This window comes from Bubalus kerabau, chromosome 3 (assembly GCF_029407905.1).
Source record: "Bubalus kerabau isolate K-KA32 ecotype Philippines breed swamp buffalo chromosome 3, PCC_UOA_SB_1v2, whole genome shotgun sequence".
In the NCBI taxonomy this organism is placed as follows: domain Eukaryota; kingdom Metazoa; phylum Chordata; class Mammalia; order Artiodactyla; family Bovidae; genus Bubalus; species Bubalus kerabau.
The window spans coordinates 70,433,820-70,454,191 of record NC_073626.1 but is presented as its reverse complement, the minus strand read 5'-3'; the positions used below and the strand labels follow the sequence as shown (position 1 = coordinate 70,454,191).

At 34.6% G+C, this 20,372-nt stretch overlaps 1 protein-coding gene across 6 annotated transcripts in view; it reads right to left on the bottom strand.

Moving 5' to 3' along the window:
* The window catches only part of CWC22 (CWC22 spliceosome associated protein homolog), a 75,816-nt gene that overhangs the window by 14,585 nt on the left and 40,859 nt on the right, over positions 1–20,372 (bottom strand). For 5 of the 6 annotated variants that reach the window (XM_055572049.1, XM_055572050.1, XM_055572046.1 and 2 more), the window contains 8 exons: positions 17,891–17,995; positions 16,205–16,286; positions 12,654–12,714; positions 8,026–8,103; positions 7,248–7,400; positions 5,574–5,701; positions 3,733–3,834; positions 3,412–3,632 (listed from right to left, as the gene is read on the bottom strand). In XM_055572049.1, the coding sequence (XP_055428024.1) occupies positions 3,412–3,632; positions 3,733–3,834; positions 5,574–5,701; positions 7,248–7,400; positions 8,026–8,103; positions 12,654–12,714; positions 16,205–16,286; positions 17,891–17,995 (930 nt within the window). Of the gene's footprint in view, positions 1–3,411; positions 3,633–3,732; positions 3,835–5,569; positions 5,702–7,247; positions 7,401–8,025; positions 8,104–12,653; positions 12,715–16,204; positions 16,287–17,890; positions 17,996–20,372 lie in introns of those variants that run through there. The other variant, XM_055572051.1, reaches the window with a different exon arrangement.

Sequence of the window (20,372 nt, the reverse complement as noted above, 5' to 3'; positions counted from 1 at the left end):
CTTTTATATCCCACACTTGGTGCTTCTTGACACCAAAACCTGAGCCCTACAATAATATGCACTTTCCTCTCTCTTTGGTGTTTGCTTTACGATTTTCTAATTTGGTATACGTTCATATTGCTTTTATGCTATTTAATATGTTATTAATAAAACTGAAAGCTCTCTACTGAAATTGTATGATGAGGCAAATTAATTTTGAATCAGCAAGCTTCCTTACTGCAGCAGTTCATGCTGTGTTATCATCTGTTCTCAAAACAGATACCATGAAATAACAAATTCTTTAGAGGTGAATGGTAAATGAACAATGTTAGTATATTTCAACTTAAGAATAAAACTTCCTGTGAGTAAACGGAGTCTTGCTCTAACAATATAAATCCCCGAGTCCCCTAATTCTGGATGCCACATAGTATGTAAAACACTCTGAAGAGAAAAATGTGTAAAGACTAGCCTGACTAACCTACTAATAAGGCTGTGAGGAAAAGTGCTGCATCTCTGAAATACACACTAAAAAAACAAGAAATGACATGCATTTTGGGCAATCAGACTTTCTCTTATTTAAGTTAAGATACTATGGTGAAAGAAAGCAGAGTTGGCCCTGGGGAAAACAACATAGACCTTTTTAGAAAATGGCATATTTGAAAAAATACTTTACTACAGCACTTCCTCTTCCAAGGAAGATGAAGAAGATTGTGAAAGACTAGTAATGTTGCTGAAAACAACTAGAAATGCCCGATAAAAGCTTAACATCTGCTATTTAATGGCACTAAAGATCTGAAACAACTTGAGATGCTATAAGAAAGTAAGTGCTCAAGAAAAAAAGGATGGGCGTGTGTCAAAAGAACACAGGAGTCAACTTGAAGGAACTTCTAATTGCCAAAGCTGAAATGATCTGAACAAGAAAATAAATGACGGTGCTGGACTTTAACTCACAGAATAAGATAAATATCCATGAGTCTACACTGATATATGTAACACGATTAATAAATAAATGCAGGGGGCACAACTCTTTCTTACAAGAGAAATTTCATTATTAAATGCAGAAAAAAAGAGACAAATAGAAAAACCACCATTTGGCAAACATTATAGTAACAAGTGTTGCAGATAAGATCCAAAGATGGGTGCAAAAACAGAAGACTAAAAGAGGAGAAAGAGATCTGCATCGTACTGAATTATCTTCCTATAACAGTAATTTATAGAGAAAAATGGTTTCCATGAAAAAATACAGCAGATACTACCACAACCAAGTGATTAAAGTTAGTATCACCTATAAGACATATCAATATTATCAACTCCTCAGTAAGGCACAGTAAGAATAACACATCATCTCTATGGTATCCTGGCCAAAAATGAATAATCTCCTTCTAATCATGAGAAAACATCAGAGAGATATTCACACTGAGTGAGATTGTACACAGTAAGTGACCAAAGGACTAAAAAAGGGTCAAAGCCATTCAAAGCAACAAAAGCCTGAGAGAAGCTATCATGGGTTATATAGAAGGCTAAAGAGAAATACAATTAAAGGCCAAGAAGGATCCTGGAACAAGAAAAGGGACATCAGTGGAAAACCTGGTGAAATTCAGTCTTTTCCCAATGTTAATTTCCTGATTTTGATAACTAAACTATAATTATGGAAGATACTAACATTAGGGAAAGTTGGGTGAAAGCTATATGGAAATTCTCTGTACTATTTTTGTAACCTTCTTATAAGTCAAAAATTATTTTAAAATAAAAAGTAAAGACGACACCAGTGAGCTGGCAAAAACAAAAGGATTAGAAGGGCCAAGATTCGAGAGAAGGCAGAACCACGGAGAAGTGAGCTGATGTCACCTTCTTCCTGCAAGCATCTGCTGATTCAGGGCTGCTGCCGAGGGAAGAAACCAGCAGAGCTCTGGTTGCCTCACAGGGCTTAAGAGACAGGAACAGGGCTAGTTATTTGTAATATATACATGTGACAAAAGAGACATATCCAAAATAAAGGCACTTATAAATAAACAGAAAAGACAACATAATTTAAAAAGGGTGGGGGAGGCAACAAGCTTGGAACAGCCATTTAACAAAAAGAAAAGATTCAAATGGCCAATAATACACAAAATGATGCTCAGCCTCACTAGTGATCAAGAAAATGCAAATTAAAATCACAATGCAATACCACTGCATCCCCACCAAAATGGCTAAAATGGAAATGATGATTAAAACATTAGTGAAGACGGGAGCTGCTGTAACTCTCACACATGGCTGCCTGGATGTTAAGTTGCTTCAATCATGTCCGATTCTTTGTGACCCTATGGACTGTAGCCCACCAGGCTCCTCTGTCCATGGCATTCTCCAGGCAAGAATCCTGGAGTGGGTTGCCATGTCCTCCTCCAGGGGATCCTCCCAACCCAGGGATCGGACCCACCTCTTCTGCAGCTCCTGCACTGCATGCAAATTCTTTACTGCTGAGCCACTGGGGAAGCCCCATCCATGGCTGGTGGGAGTGTACACTGGAATAACCACTTGGCAGTATCTACACACACCCTGTAACCCAGGGATTCCAACTCTAGGAACATATCCAACAGAAATGTGTATACACACACACACATATGTCACCAAAAGATGTGTATCATAGCATTCATGGAAACACTATTTATAAATTTAAATTTCCATTGAGTAAAAAGGATAAATGTTAAATATACTATGAAATACTTGTACATACTGAAAAACTATACAGCAATGAGAATGAATGAAAAATAACTAAATGCAATAGTATGGCTGCATCTGACAAACATGAAGTTGAAAGATAAACCAGACATAAAGGAGTTCATAATACATAATTCCAAAGTTAAAAACAGGCAAAACTAAGTTAGAGAATTACAAATCAGAACAGGAGCTGCCATGAGCCAATGGATGGGAGGAGTGGTACTAAGCAGGGGAGAGAACAAGGGAAGGCTTCTGGGGTACTGGCTGCTCTTGTTCTGGGTCCTGGCTACATGGATATGGTTTATGAAAATTTACACAGCTGTTCATTTATAAGACACGCACTGAATATGTGGTATGTGTCAATTACTAACATAAGGGCTTCACTGTTAATACTAAAAAAATTAAAATTTCCTTAAAATACAACCATCAGGAAAGCTCCTGCAAAGCAGATGACAGATATTACGAAAGGCATTTCAGTCAGCACTCAGAAAAATATTTGCCAACGGAGTATCTTCATTTTGATGAAGAGGATTCCAAAAAATAATCCTAACATTATAAATATTGAATTCAGTATAGACTGCAACAGTGATAGATGATCATTTATATTATTAATTGTGGCTTTTAAACAAGTGAACTCTAAATAAGCAATCAAATTTTCTCTTCCCTTGTGAACACCACCAGCAATATACCTGTTAGAAACGAGCATGCTCAATTATACATGACTTTCAGTACCTGCGGCTGAGCTCTGACTACTGGTGGATGGAGAATCGCTCTCTTCACCAGAAGACTCTGAACTGCTGTCACTGCTGTCTGAAGCAGAGGCAGAGGAGTCAGACTCTGAGGAGGAGGACTCGGAAGAGCTTGAAGAGGAGGAGGATTTATCTGGCTCAGCATCTGGTTTTTGTGCCACAATGACCTTTGGTGTATTTTTGAGATGCTCACGCAGTTCATCCCTAATTAAAAACATAACCCACTGTTAGATTCTGCCTCGAAGGAACTGTGAGGTAAGTTTGAGATAAGTAAGTTGAATAAAGCTCTGATGATAATTCTTACGTTAAACCTCCAAGACCAATAGAAGTAAAGAAGTTGATGGCAAATCGAGTGTTCCTTGGGTTATCTCGGGGTAATAATCCTTCAAAGAATGGCTGTAGAGTTCTGAAAAAGAAAATGAACAAAAGAGAACACAATGCTTGGAGATAAAAAGGCAAAATCCTCATACATTTTTCAGAATTTCTATACATTAAAATAATTAAATGAAATATAAGTAAGTGGTTTAAAAATCACCGATTAGGTCAGGCTGCATGCTATCAGGACAGGACAGGAGTAGGGGCAAGTGACAGTTCACTAAAACTGACTTCCAGGAATTTCCCTGATGGCCCACGGGTTAGGACTCATTGCTTTCACTGCCAGGGGCCCCTGTTCAATTCCTGATAAGGGAACTAAGATCATGCAAGTCATGAGGTGCGGCCCAAAATAAAGAAATTAAATTCATTTCTATAATTATAATGAGAGGAGGTTTTAAAAAAAAAAACTTTGATATACAGTCAGGACACATGTATATAACACATATAAATCTATGGATACATATGTGTATTTATATTTGAGTGTATGTACAGAAAAGTAAAAAAAAAAAAAAAAGGCCCTCTTCTGTTGTACATACACACACACATGTCTACACAGTACTGTGCAAGGCACTGGCGGAAGGGGAAAAGCAGTCAAGAGAAATCAAGGGTGAACACTGTATGGAATCGCTGTTTCTCAGAAAGGGAACAAATAGAAAAACAGCAATATCATGTGGTTTTGAGTGACACACTCAGTGGACTAAGCAGCAGAGTTAGGAAAAACCATCTTTTGTAGGAAAAGGTAACAATATAAGAAGAATGATTAAGAGTTTGCTGGACAAAACAAGAGAAGGAATTCCCAGCTCTGGAAACAGAGGTAAGGGAGCATGAATCAGCTTACTATTATTATTTAATAAGCTGTGCAATGTTTGAGTGGCCAGAATGCATCTTGCTGGAGAAGGAGTCCCAGAGCCTGGCAAGTAGACAAGGACCAATAAGTAAGTATATGAAGCTAAGAGAAGCAAATGGATTGGCCCAGAGCATGTAGAATTCAGGACAGACCTCTGGCGAACATAAGCGAGGCAGGCCAAAGAAGAGAGACTGGCAGGAGCGAGGCAGAATGAGAATAAAGTGCGGTGTCAGTGGGCAAGTGGTCAGCAGTGTAAGTGAGACCAAGAGGTCAAGAGGCATGAGGACTGTGCAGGACTGGGGGATTTGGCAGATGATCACTGAGAAAACTTTGAAAGGATTTCAGGAGTATGAATGGAGTAGAAGTCAATGTAAGTGGTAATGGGCAATCTGAATACCTGCCAAGAAAGAGAGCTGGGATAGGGATTACAAAATAGTCCTGGAACAAAGCCCAAGTTCAGCATAATAATCTAAACAATTATACGACTTATAGGACTGACCTTCACCAGTATATGTTTACAATAATCCACTGATAATAAAACATTATCATTCTAAGCCTCAACCTTAGGGTAAAAATGAAATAAAACTACAAATACTCATTACTGGAAAATTCCAATCAGTATGGAAAAATAATTTTGCATGTTCTAACTAAATTAAAAGAGGCATGAAATCTGCATTTTTTCTACTTGAACTAAATGACCATTAAAAGTTTCATGTTGTCCCCTGTCACACAGAACATGAGAGTCAGAGTAGTGACAGAATGTCCTAAGGACTTAAGAATGTCCTAAGGACTTATTTTTACAACTAAGAGTGGACTTACGGTTGCTAAAGTTTTACAACTAAGAGTGGACTTATGGTTGCTAAAGTAGGAGAATAAAAGAAAGAATAAAAAGTGCTTAATTTAAAATTTAATAATAAACTTACTCATCCTTTAATCTTGCATTAAGTTTAGGAAGACCCATGTATTCACACAGTTCTTGGAAAAATATTTTCACAAAAATTCTACTGGATGACGTAGTGGTTTCTTCACTCAGTTTTATACATTCAAGAACCTGAAAATTAGAATTAAAAAAAGACATTATTATTTTGGTATTCAAATGGTAAGACAAAGTGACCAATATCTCTAACTTTCAGTGTCCCCTGAAATTATAATTTGTTATCTTCAATAAGAATTATCTATAAATATCTTCCATTATGCTGATAGTACCTGGGAAAGTTTAAGACTGCTTTTCTATACAAATTTTCAAAATGTTAAGATGCTACAGAAGTAAAGTCCATTTTCTTTCCTGAGTACTGTGCTTTTTATGGCAGGGAGGAATATTGGCTTTAGCATATAATGCTAAGATTACTAGCTCCTAAAACCTAGTTATCTGAACGGATGTTATCATATTGTATGTCCAGTGCATACAGTACGTGAGACGGGTAAAGACCAAGAATGATGGCTTGTTCTGAATAGTAAGACTAGGGCTTCAAAACTGAAGCTCATTGAGAGATATTTTAGGGTGAAAAAAAGTAAAAGCAACCTCCAGTTTTTAATGGATCATGTGTTCCAGAAGCTTACTATTTCAATTGTTTTAAAACTTGGGTTTCATTTTCCCAAAGAAGGAAGAAAAAAACAAAGTAAAAAAGTTTAACAGCCTGCTGGGTTAGCTTATAAATGCCCATTAAAGTAGTGGGGCACACTTAGAGTATTACAAAAATCTATCCAACGTTTATAAGCTCAACAATGTTATTTCATTCTACCATTGGGCTGTGGTATTCTACAATATGATCCTCTTTCTTCTTGGATATAATTTCTTTCGAATTTTTCAATTCCTTCAGCCTAATCTACCACTTTTATTCTGTATTATTACCATGGGCATCTTACCTCTTCTGTTATATGGTATTTAACTCCTTGAAAGCAGGGACCATATATAATTCATTTTGGAAGCCCAGTGTCTCTTTCTGGGCACAGAGTTGGTGACTAAACAAATGGTTGTTGAATGAACAGCAGTTGTACAATTAAGTGGCAGCTTAAGGAATGCAGTTCAAATTCCAACCCAGTGTACACTTCCCCATCGAGAGTATCTTTCCCTGTTCTATGACTACAGGAACTCCTCCCAAACACTTATCCAACTTCAGTGTTGGCTAAGAAAAATACATCCTGCCAGAACAGTCATTTCTCTCTTGTCCTTACCAGAGGAACTTCTGACAGTTACTCCATCAGGAAACAGGCAGTAACTCAGAGGATCATGTGCCACCAAACTCTGCTGTACATGGATAGGAGCGTGCACACACATGAATGCTCACGGAGAAGATAAAAAGCTATGTTTGTTCTGAAAATGTTCCTAGGTATCGCCTTCAAAAAGCATTGTAATGTTTAGACTAGTAATATCATTCAAAATGTTATTTCTTACATTCATACACTGTTAGCTTTTTGATCCCACGTTATACGAATATAACCTCAAAGAGTGCCATTATAGTAGATGTTTGCTCCACATGTCATTTTAAGGTACACTGCCTACATTGGAAAAGTATGGCTATGTTATACTTAATAATATTTATTTCAGAATAACAGGGGATTAGGAAAGAAGTACAAATATTGACTCATCTACTTACGCTCCATGGAAGTGAATCAGTGTATAAAAGGTGAGCAAACATCTTAGCAACATTTCTCAATTTGTTTGTTTCCAAGCGATGGATGGTATCATATTGTTCTTTGAATATACTTTCAAAGGATTCCATGTATTCTTTTTTTAGCATGCAAAATCGCTAATAAATTAAAAATAAAAATGTCAACACCATATTAAATCCTAATTTTATTCAATCAAAAGTTAATAAATATTTGTATATAATATCAATCTTCTTTGTTGTATAATGGGATGTTTAAAAAAGAAGTTAATTTATACCACTCCTATCTACTTGGGATTTATATGCTAAAACAAAGTTATACACATGGCTGACCACAGATACACACATTTATATAAGATGAATAAATATACTTCTCCATGGGTTAAGTTTGGATTCAAAAAATTATTTTAGCTCATGCTTTATTTATGTTTCCTGAACATGTACTTGACCAGAAACTGCTGTGAAATTTTGAAAAGACAGCATTTAATTGTTCTCTTTGGGAAACTGTTACAAAGCATGTGGAATGCCTCAAAGTTCTGGAAGAATGATATGTAATATCAAAGAACTACAAACCGGAAGTGGGAAGGGAGGAAGCTACAGAGATTGGGAAAAACTGTGGAAGGAAAGAACGATTTGTTTTCAGCAAAGATATGTTAGTATATTAGACCAGGCAATAAAGCAGACCCATTAATTCACAATACTCATGTTCAGAATTACCCTTGTGATTTCATCAAAATCCAACATGAAAAATGAGGTCGGAACTCACCCCAGCTAATAAGCCAAAAAATTTCTCATATGTCCTTTGTTGGGCACAGCAATCAAGTATCATGTTGCAGAGTTCTTTCTGTTTGGAAAAAAATTACATTAATGATTGAAAACACAATGAATCCATGCTGTGTGATAATTTATCAGTATGACAAAGATAGCCTGAATTTTTAAATAAGGTTTTAAAAACATAAAACTTTGTGAAGTTGAGTTATGAAGACAAAACAAAAAATTCAATCTATGTCAAGACTATAGTTCTTTAAAGTCTTCTGTTTGGCTAACAGAAATTCCATGTCATTTATGCTAATCAGACTGCTTAAAAAATTCTAAACTCATATAAGTATGAGCCACTTCAAGAAAACCTAGTAAAGGAAACAGATACATCAACAAAAAGAAACTAAATATATCACATTCTAAAAGATTCTATACAGAAATCTTTTAAATACAGACCACCAATACAACATTTAAACCGAATTATCAAGAATATATTTTGTTAATATGGAAAAGTCAAAACGTGGTGAATCTTTACAGAGCATAAAATAGGCATAACGTCAATGCTAACATAACGACTGCCTTGTTGATAAGTAAATATATTTAAAAGAACAACAACAAAAAAGACCTTTGTGGCTAAGATTTTTAGCCTCAAAATAAATGTTACGCATATAGATCTGTCCACAGATGAATCTAAATAAATAGATGGAATCATTCCATAACTGCTCTTTCCACACACTGTCCAATAAGTTATTTTTGTGTCTTGTAAACTCCTTTGTGAAAATTCTGTTGAACTACGAAATGCAAGAGTTAATCCAAGATCGGGAAATACCAACATCACAAATTACTTATAATGAATAAATATTATTTAATTCCTGAAATAACCCTAATGAAATATGTATCAATTACCACAATTTCATAGATGAAGAAACTCAGGAAATATGGACAAATCAATGGAGACAAAGTGAAAAAGAGAATAACCCTAACCCTAACTTTGAGTACTGCTAAACTGACTAAAGATCTTTTTCTACAAAACATTTCTTATCAGAAAATTTAAAAGTAATTTTTTATAAATACATTAACTGTAATGTATTTGTGTTCTATAAACAGAAAGCAAGCCTATAAAATATACTATATACTCTTTCAGTTCACTTTTATTTTTTACCTTTATATCTTCAATTAGGAATTCTGACATTTTTGTCCTCTGATAAAATGAGATACAATCTATTAATATGGAATTATTATATATATTTTAAAAAATTAGGTCAATATGCATTTACTGGAAATCTCCATGTGCACCATCAGATGACACTATCCAGATGACATCCAGATGGCACCACCCTTATGGTGAAATCGATGAACTAAACAGCCTCTTGATGAAAGTGAAAGACGAGAGTGAAAAAGTTGGCTTAAAACTCAACATTCAGAAAACTAAGATCATGGCATCTGGTCCCATCACTTCATAGGAAATAGATGGGGAAACAATGGAACAGTGACAGACTTCATTTTCTTGGGCTCCAAAATCACTGCAGATGGTGACTGCAGCCATGAAATTAAAAGACGCTTGCTCCTTGGAAGAAAAGCTATGATCAACCTAGACAGCATATTAAAAAGCAGAGACATTACTTTTCCGATAAAGGTCCATCTAGTTGAAGCTATGGTTTTTCCAGTAGTCATGTATGGATGTGAGAGTTGAACTATAAAGAAAGCTGAGCGCCGAAGAACTGATGCTTTTGAACTGTGGTATGGGAGAAGACTCTTGAGAGTCCCTTGGACTGCAAGGAGATCCAACGAGTCAGTCCTGAAGGAAATCAGTCCTGAATATTCAATGCAAGGACTGATGCTGAAGCTGAAACTCCAATACTTTGGCCACCTGATGCAAAGAACTGACTCTTTGGAAAAAGACTCTGATGCTGGAAAAGATTGAAGGCAGGAGGAGAAGGGGACAACAGAGGATGAGATGGTTGAATGGCATCACCGACATGATGGACATGAGTTTGAGCAAGCTCCGGGAGTTGGTGATGGACCAGGAAGCCTGGCACGCTGCAATCCACGGTGTCGCAAAGAGTCGGACACTACTGAGTGACTCAATTGAACTGAACTGACTGATCCATGAGCAAGAAGGAAGGGGGACCCTGAAGCAGCACAGAACACCTTCCAACTGTGCTGGCCAGTGTGGTGGCCCCTAGCAATACACAGCCATTTAAATGTAAATTATTCACATCATGTAAAATTCAAATGTTAGTTTCTTAGTCATACATCACATTTTAAGTACTCAGAAGCCACATGTGACCAGTATAGTGGCCACTGTACTAAAAAGGGAAGAATATGAATATTTTCATCAACGCAAAATGTTCTATTGGACAGTGTTATTCGAGAAGCTGATAATCTACTTATAAAACTATCTAATGAAAGGCTTCTCTTTACAATATAAGGTTATTTTTAGATGTAATTATACTGCTAGATTATTATTTTTTTTAAAGGTTAGTCACAAGTTGCCTCAATTAAAATGTTTATGTTCTGAAGAGATGTACTTTGTCAAAATTTAATATAGTACTAAAAAAACCTAAATAACCTTTTCTGAGTTCTGCCACACAACACTAATTCAATATATTAAAATGCATTTTCAACTTCTACCAACACTGTATCTTACAATAACGTAACACTTAATCAGGTTTTAAACAATATAACATGGTAATACGCTGATAGCATTGCTAATAAAGTCAGCACAACCTGCAAAACAAATTAGTTTCTTTCTGAGACTAAATGCAATTATAAGAGTTATTCCCTGTGGCATAAAATAATTAAATATTTTAATATTTTAATTAAATATCATAGTGATTTTAGGAGATTCTTCTGAGTGCATGAAAAGAGATGCACTAAGATAGTCTTCCAAATGTTATCAAAGTATGTTGAAGTTCTCAGCACAAATGCTACAGGCCAGAAGACAGTGAAAAGCCATATTTGACATGAAGTGAAAAAAAAAAAATTTCTAGCAAGAATGATCCTATCTAGCAAATAATCCTTCAGATTTGAGGGAAAAATAAATATTCTGGTCTGTGGTTTCAAGGAAAAAAACAGTGAAGTTAAGTTCTAGAACAACTATCCTCTGCATTAATAACATTTTTAATAACAATTATATTCAGCAAATAATGTGACAAGATCATACCATAACTTTAGTTTCACTGATAATTTTAAAGGTTAATTCACTAATTTATTCCCTTCTAATGACAATATATCAAGTATACCCATAATACATATAAGGACACTATTATTAGTATATAATAAATAAATTTTAAGAGGGAAAAAATAAATTTTTTAATTTGCAAAGAATAATCTCTTCTCAAAATTCCATACCATGGCATTTCAAGAACTAATCTACATTCTTAAACAAGGATTGGGACACTTTTTCCGGAAAAGACCAGACAGCAAGTATTTCAGGCTGTTAGTGGCCGTATATTCTCTGCTGCAACTAGCCAATTCTGCTGCTATAGGGCAAATCAATCACACACAATACATCAACCAATGGGTAAGGCTGCACTCCAATAAAACTTTATTAACAAAAATGGGCAGTGGGCCTGGGCCACAGTATGCCAATCCCTGTAACAGAACATATTTAAGGCCTTAAGTCAAAGGACTTCCATGTAATGTTAACTTAGCTCAGACAGTCAAGATCTTTTAGAACCAGAAATCAAACAGCCTATTAAAGCTGAAACATTCACTCTGGACCTGTGCTGAGTCTACTACATGTAAATCAAGATGTGAAAAACCAAACCCTAAAAGCCTTTGCTTCAAATTTCAAGCATCCAAAATATAGATGGGCAGGGAGCAATATACATAAGGAAAGAATTAGGAAAAAAAACAAAAAAACAAAAACTAAGATAATCTTTTCAATCTAACCTTTATTACCCTTGGTTTTAGGGTTCCATGATATTTTGAACAGTTAAGTGTAAGTACTGAGTTATAAGACTATGAGTCCCATGGGCTAAGAGGGGGCTAAAATGTACTCTATGGAGAGCTGAATCCCTGACACCTTACAGAAAGCCTGACATATAGTATACGTTGAATGTGCTCAGTTGCTAAGTCATGTCTGACTCTTTGCGACCCCATGGATTGTAGCCCACCAGGCTCAGACTCTGTCAATGGGATTTCCTAGGCAAGAATACACAGTGGGTTGCCATTTCCTTCTCCATATATGCTGAATACGTTTTGTTAAATGAATTACTGAATGAAAAAAAACGGAACAGGTTCTTCTATATCCAATTCAAGTAATGTAACAACAAGTATGGTGACCTTTACAGCTTCTATGACAAAAGAATGCTTTAGTGCATAAAGTAGATGGACCAGGTACTTCACTAAAGAACAAACTTCCTATTGTATTTAAGGCACAATTTGATTTATAGGCAACCACTCAGAAACCTGTGTAAAGTGTGGTGGTTCAGAGAAACTTCCTCCTTTTCTCACACCTCAAACAAGCAGTTCATTTAAATCACTGCAATGAGCAGTGTATATGAAGCACTGAGTTACTGATTCATTTCATGAAACCTATTAACTATCTTAAACATTTTTATAACATACATATATATATTTTATAACATATATATATATTTCCTAATAGAAAAAAAAGTACTAACTTACTGTTTGACTCTCAGGAAACTCCATTTTTAGCAACTTGTGAGCACATTCTTCAAAATCTAAACTGTAGAGATAAAATGGTCACAATAGTTAGGTTAAAAATAGCAGCATATTTAAGTTGTAGCACTCTTTCATATATAAGAATCTTACCCTAATAATTGTCTAAAAATTTTCTTCCATATTTTCATATTACTATATTGTATATATAAAAAAGATAAGGTTTTTAACTCTACAAAGAATTAAGTACTGATACATACTATCACATGGGGGACCTTGACTGATGCTAAGTGAAAGAAGTCAGACATAAAGACCACATATAGCATAGTTACATTTATATAAAAAGTCCAGAATGTACAAAATCATAGACATAGAAAGCAGACAAATCTTTATTATACTGCTAAATATTTCCATTTCTCCCTGATCCAAGTTAGGAAGAGGTAAAAGATGTTTCAAGAACCCAGCATGACATCCAGAGCTTAATCACCACACTTACAAGTTATCTTGATTCATACCCAAACACAGGGCTTTTATACTATATAAAAAGTTAGTATAAAATAATAAATAACTAAAATCACTTACAAAGAAAATAATTTGTTTTTGTACAACATTCATATAAATTGCATGAAAAATATCTTCAATATACTTTGCTTAGAGAATTATCAAACTCAGTGTGAATTTGATTCAGGAATAATGCCAGTATCTTTTGATAACAGCAATATAAAATAATCACTCACTGAAAAATAATGATAATGAATTTAGTTTTATAGTTCATCAGTAATCCTCAGCTTCTATTACTTATTGGGTTTCACAAGCACAAAAGGGTAATAATTCAGGATTGTAGAATGGAATTAAAAAAAAAAATGAAAAAAAGAAATCTATCAAGAATGAGCTTTCATAACAAGTAATATTAAATAATAACTAGAACTAAGATTAAAATAGCTAACTGTAGTTGATAAACTTCAATAATACAGCAATACCAAAAAGTATTTTAAAATGTGACATTTTCTAGTTTTTATTTTTTAAAAAACAGTATTTAGGAAAAAAATCCTATAATTTCTGAAAAACAAGTCAAGTAGTTCATGGAAAATTTTTACAACTTTCCTTTTGTCTAATAAGTGAAGAATCAAAGAGAAAGTATGACAGTATTTTCCTTGTTCTTGTTTTATTTGAAAAGTATTTGGTGACTCCCTACCATAATTGTTTTGAAGTTGCACTAAATGTAAATATTAAAGAAATTATTAACTTTGCTTGCTATTTTAAACCAAACATATTCCAGAATTAACAGTGACTGAGGGAAGGGTAAAGAAAATAGATTTTACATAATGCCAGTTTTCAATGGTTTGTTGATGTCTCCAATTAAGAAACTTCAAATTGTTAAGGACATTACTCCAGTAATACAACATCAGACTGGAACATCACTTAAAACCAAGAACAACCCGGAATGTCCAACTTTTAATAGCAAAGTTAACTATGTAGTTCAATGTTTACATAAATAAAAGAAGACTGTTTAAGGAGCCAGAACAGTAAAAAGATCAGAGTATTGGTGAGGTCAGTCAACAAGTATAAAAGGAAAGAAAATTTAAAAAATAAAATCCCCAAATAGTTCAGTCACCAGAACGTGGTTTTGTTCACAAGATTTCCAAAAATGAACAGTTTATATAAATAATCTAACCTCCTCTCAAAATAATCACTGTTGATACGTTAGTGTATTATTTCTAGAACCTGCACACATACTTCTACAATTAAGATAATGCTATCAGCATGATGCCATATATTCTGTATTATTATCCCCAACTAACATTAAATCAGACCACTTGCCCAGTAATTCTCCATTAACCTAATTTTTAATAGTGGCATTAAACATGAAAACACTTTGATTATTCATATTGAGCAATACGATTTTTCTCTCTCTTTTGCACTGAATAATGCTCTGTATAATTCTCTGCCAATATGTATTTCTTTAAGAAATATAATGAAAAAGAAGGGTCAAATGGCAATCAAACTAAGCCACTGATTCATGCTACCAAAAGGCTTTCCAAAAGGAATGTACCAATTTAAATTTCCACCAAAAATCTTTCTGTGTATCTAACTGAAATCATCATTACTACTGAGTACTGTTGCTTTAAAAAAAATAAACCACTTTAGCTGTTTTAATGACCAACAATATTACTTATGCATCTAGAATATTTGTTTGATAACCTTTTTATGTTTTATAATCCCATTACCTGAGTCTCCCAACCATGTCCTTTAAATACCTTTTTATCAAAGTTGTCTTTACTTCCTAAAATTATTTTTACTAGGCATTTAGGGGCTGAGAACATTTGACAAATAACATATAAGACAGTATTTATTGTACTATTACTAGAATTGGTAGAACTTATATCAGTGTCGGTCACTTGTCTAGTGTTTTAGTTTTTCTAACATTTTTGTGTGATTCAGAGGTTATTATTATCAAGGTTAGATCACCTAAAAAATAAAGTTTCTTTATAATAATCATGCAAAGAGCTCCACTGTGACTCTTCAAAGTTAATGTTAACAGTAAAATTAAAACAATGAATCTGCTCTTTACAACTGATTAGCATTGAATTTCTTTAAAAAGGACAAACAAAAGGTCAAACTCTAAAACTCTAAGAATAGCTACTTATAACAAAAATTTCTAATTATCCACTTTTAAGTTTGTATAAGAAAATATTAGTTTTTTCTTTCATGTGAAAGGCCAAGAAACACATAAGGGTAAAGCAAAAAAATTTCTAACTAACATTTCTCTTTTTGAAGATGAATCTAAGCCAAAAACTTTTCAGACAGACTGAAAACAAGATGACTCCTACTTATGAATCATTTTTGCTATTACATCATAGTAAATGGAAATTTAAAAAACTTAGTAACAAAACAAAACAGGGAAAATATTCCTTCTCCACTGTAAAATAAAAACATGGTGCCCACTAAATCAATAGGTTGATTCCCACTGAAAACAGATGTACTCAGCATTTAATATTTTCATTTATTTCTCTTTAAAACTAACCTCACAGCCTTCAAAGGAAAAAGGTTGTTTTCATGACATCATAGCAATTCTTGCTTAATATTATTTCAAAGAGTCCTTAAAACCTTCCTAAGTCTACTTCCTACCTCCATTCACATTCATTTCCATCTGCACAACAAATCAGTGTCCAAATATCACAAGAGTTTCTCTGCTTAGAGCTAGAGTTAGAAAGCAAATTAGAAAAAAATAAAACATTAAACTTCCACTACACAATACTGTGCAAACTCTGTAATACAGAAATGTTTTCAGATTGTTAGTGATATTTAATTATACGAAATGATATAACTTAAAAACATTTTAATTAGGAAACAGTTAAAAGTAAAGACAAATTGCTCCTGTAGATTCCTAAAAACAGTAGGAATCTACACTCTGGGACTTGGGATGGTGGAGGACTGGCAAGCAGTTGGAGAATCCCTGCAACAGTACCCAGTTTTCTGTCACCAGATTCTAACAATCCCATCTTCTTGCCCATCCCTTGTCAAGAATTAGGATCAACTGAGCTACTGTATCTTACCTTGATTGAATAGCGAGATAAATGGTACGACGAAATGAGACTAGATTAATTTCGGTTTTGTCATGAATAGTCACCTTTTGTCCTGAAATTAAACATAACAAAATTATAAAACTATAAAAATAAATGAAGAACTGAAAATGTATCCCTTTATAGTAATGTTTTCATAATCTTTTTAGAATTTATGAGTTTAATATAATATTCTCTTCTATAGTATAAGTTAGTATTGATATTTATAGAATTCAACATAACTATTTCTAGTCTTTTGCCATATCTGAGAGTATTTTAATTGGAGAAGGCAATGACACCCCACTCCAGTACTCTCGCTTGGAAAATCCCATGGATGAAGGAGTCTGGTAGGCTGCAGTCCATGGGGTCGCTAAGAGTCAGACATAACTGAGTGACTTCACTTTCACTTTTCCTTTCATGCATTGGAGAAGGAAATGGCAACCCACTCCAGTGTTCTTGCCTGGAGAATCCCAGGGATGGGGGAGCCTGGTGGGCTGCTGTCTATGGGGTCGCACAGAGTCGGACATGACTGAAGCGACTTAGCAGCAGCAGCAGAGTATTTTAATAAGTTTTGTCAGCTCAAAGAAGTCCAGAGCCAAACCAAAAAAACTATTTTTGTTTCTGGGTTACCTGCTCATTTAGACATGATAAAAGGCCACACTTAAGCTGTTGTTAGGGAAAACATTATTTCTATGTTTATAAACAATTATCTTGATTTGGAAGAACTATAAATTATGGATAGATATTCAGGTTCAGAGAACATTAGATCATCATGACAGGTTGGATGGGTCCAATACAAATATGAATATTTGTTAAAGTTTTATCTTATCTAATGCATGAAAACTTTATAAACATTTAATAGTTTTTATTTGAACTGTATTTTCACATAAGACAAATTCTACAGTTAAATGTTAACTTGGTTAGGAGACATTTTAAATGAAAAAGACACTGGAAAAAATTAAACATATTTTTATAAATTATGTTGTAGAAGATCTACTATACTCGAAGACAGAACTAAAATATATTATGCCCTAGAAGGGAAAGTTATACTTTTAATATTTTCTGTCAGTAATGCCTAATGCGGCTCCGGACATGAAATATGTAACATAAGCAAATAGTGACCAGTGTATATATATTCTGGTGTTTTAATGGAGACTTAACCAAAGTAAAGTTCTGAGCTTATTTTCCTATGAAATGATATAATCAAAGCTGAAAAGGAAGGACATCATGCCTGCTTCTGTACAAATATAGCTTTTGGCTTCCCCAACCTATTTTTCCAAAAAGAAGAGCAAATATCTAGTCACTTGCCTCTGTCACATTCACGCCATAGTAACATAAATCACATGTACTCAACATGAATGCACCTTTTTCATAGTTCATAATCAAAGTCATAAAACATCAAATTTAAATTATGCTGGTATTAAAAAATAAATTTCCTTGTTCCATACTTTTAAAGCAGGCTCTTTCAACCTTGCCAATGCTGATATTTTGGGCTGGATAATACTTTGCTGTGAGGGGCAATCCTGTGACTCATAGGATGTTTATGAGTCCTTGCTTTCACCCACTAGTAACAGTAGCATCTCTCCCAATACTCCACAGATTAAGAATCACTGTTTAGAGGATTATATTAGATTATTCTGGGAGTACATTTTACAATTTTATTTGCAGCTACACTTTTACCTTCTTCATCTTCTTCTCCCTCTTCCTCCTCTTCTTCTTCCTCCTCTTCACTACTTCCAGCATCTTGGTCTGTGTTTGAGTCACTATCTCCTTCATCAAGAATTTCTAAAAGAACAAAGTTAAGTTTAGGAAAACATGAATGAGCAAGGGATATAAATGTACCTCATTCTGGGAAGATAATTCTCAGTTCACTACAACCCACAGTGGTGTAAGAGTTTATCAACCAACAAAGATGATCACACAGGTCTCATGTTATTACCTAGGTATTCAGAGGGCATTATAACTAATTAGACTAGAGAAAACCATAAGCATAATTCTTCTGCCAGAGAGAAAGCAGCCATGAAATAAGCAAGGGATGAGAAAAACAAAGAAAAAGTAGATGAAGGTTTTCCAAAAGAGCAGGAGCACTGGAACGATAAATTAGGAAGAGAAATTAGCATAATGGAGAATGTAGTCAAAATATTACTAGTTCATCACCAAGAAGATAAGTCTATTATAAAAAGCTAAGATGAGCACAATAGAAAACAAGAATTTAGCCTAAGAAAGTTTTCTGAAAGACAAAAAAGACAGAAGAAAAAAAAAAGCATAATTTAGTATTCACTCCCTGATGGCTAAGATGGTAAAGAATATGCCTGCAATGAGAGAGACCTAGGTTCAATCCCTGGGTCGGGAAGATTCCCTGAAGAAGGTAATGGCAACCCACTCTAGTATTCTTGCCTGGAGAATCTCATGGACAGAGGAGCCTGGAGGGCTACAGTCCATAGGGTCATAAAGAGTCGGACACGACTGAGTGACTAACATATTTAGGTAGTGAATGAAATTTAAATAGTAGTGAGACTTTTATTAAAATGTATATCTATTAAGTAGAACATTATAATTAATCGATAGAATTTTCATATGTGCAATAGAAATGGAAGTCTAAAGACCTTTAAAAAAAACCGGAAAGATAAGCACTTCATTGGACTGTCATTTCTTAAAATACAACTCACATTCAGAACTATTCAAAATTGTGATGTAAAAGACTATGTGAGGTCTATCATCATGTTAACAGTAATAAACAAATGACAAAAACTAGAATCATATTTTGCCCAATGGTATGTGTTCCATAAGTCTGACAAAAGATTTTACAAACCTGGCCAACAATCCCTCTTTGCATTTTTATTATAATCAGACAGATTTTAATACAGTTTTGGGCCAACTAATTTTTAGGAAAATTCTAATTTCCTTATATTTAACTAAATAGTATAATTCAGGAGTCACACGTAATGTTAGCAGAAACCCACATACTAGAGAAACAAGTCATTTTACAAAAGTGGAGAGCTGTCATTCAGCCCTTAGCTGACATACAAATCTCTTCAAGAATACTTCTAACCAATGTGACTGCAAGAAATGATCTGCAGTGTCTAGTTTATTATTACATAATGTGGTTGAGACAGACCTTTAAAAGGGGAAACTACTTAGTATTCAACAGGAGGAAGACCAGCACTCCTGCTGTTTTCCCAAATGCTGTAAGACCTAAAACTCAAGTACACCTGGGTCACTCTAAGGTGCTAATTACTAAAGCTGTGCCCACTTCCTGCCACGGTCATGTTTTTTAATGCCGACTCTAGAAGAACATTTTATGAAAGAATGAAGGTCAAATTGATTGTCTAGCTGTTTACATCATCCTCTGTTAGCCCTTCACTTTAGAATCTAGTTACTAAAATCATTTAGGCAATGACAACTGGATTTTATTAACTAAATAAAGCAGTGGTTTCCAAGTATGGTCTGTGAATCCTGGAGGAAACCACAGAGACCTGCCAGGTGGTCTGTGAAAGTGAAAGTGAAGTCGCTCAGTCGTGGCCGACTCTTTGCGACCCCATGGACTGTAGCCTATGAGGTTCCTCCGTCCATGGGCTTTTCCAGGCAAGAGTGCTGGAGTGGATTGCCATTTCCTTCTCCAGGGGATTTTCCCGACCCAGGAATCGAACCCGGGTCTGCCGCATTGCAGGCAGACGCTTTACCGTCTGAGCCGTCTGTAGGTCAAACTATTTTCATAGTAATACCGTAATATTATCTGCCTTTTCACTGTGCTGACATCTGAAATAAAGACGCAAAAGCAACAGGAGTTAAAACTTGCTGCATCCTGAGCACAATCAAGGTATTAAGCTGCACAAGCACTCGTACTTTTTACTGCCACACTAATGTAGTAGGAAAAAAGTTTCATTTAAGAACGCCCTTGAAGAAAAAATATAAAATTATTAATTTTGTTAAGTCTTAGCCCTTGAGTATCGGCATTTATAGAAGTTTGAGTAAGAAAATACGAAGTTTATATATAGCGCTTCTGTTAAAAGACAAATGCACAATGGTGATGGTTATTTCAAGGAAAAACACTCGTGTAACAGAGGTGCAAGATGAATTACTTGTATTTTTCATTTTTACTTGAAAAAATGTCAAACAAACTAGAGTTATTAGGTATTTACCAGATATTTTCTAAAATATA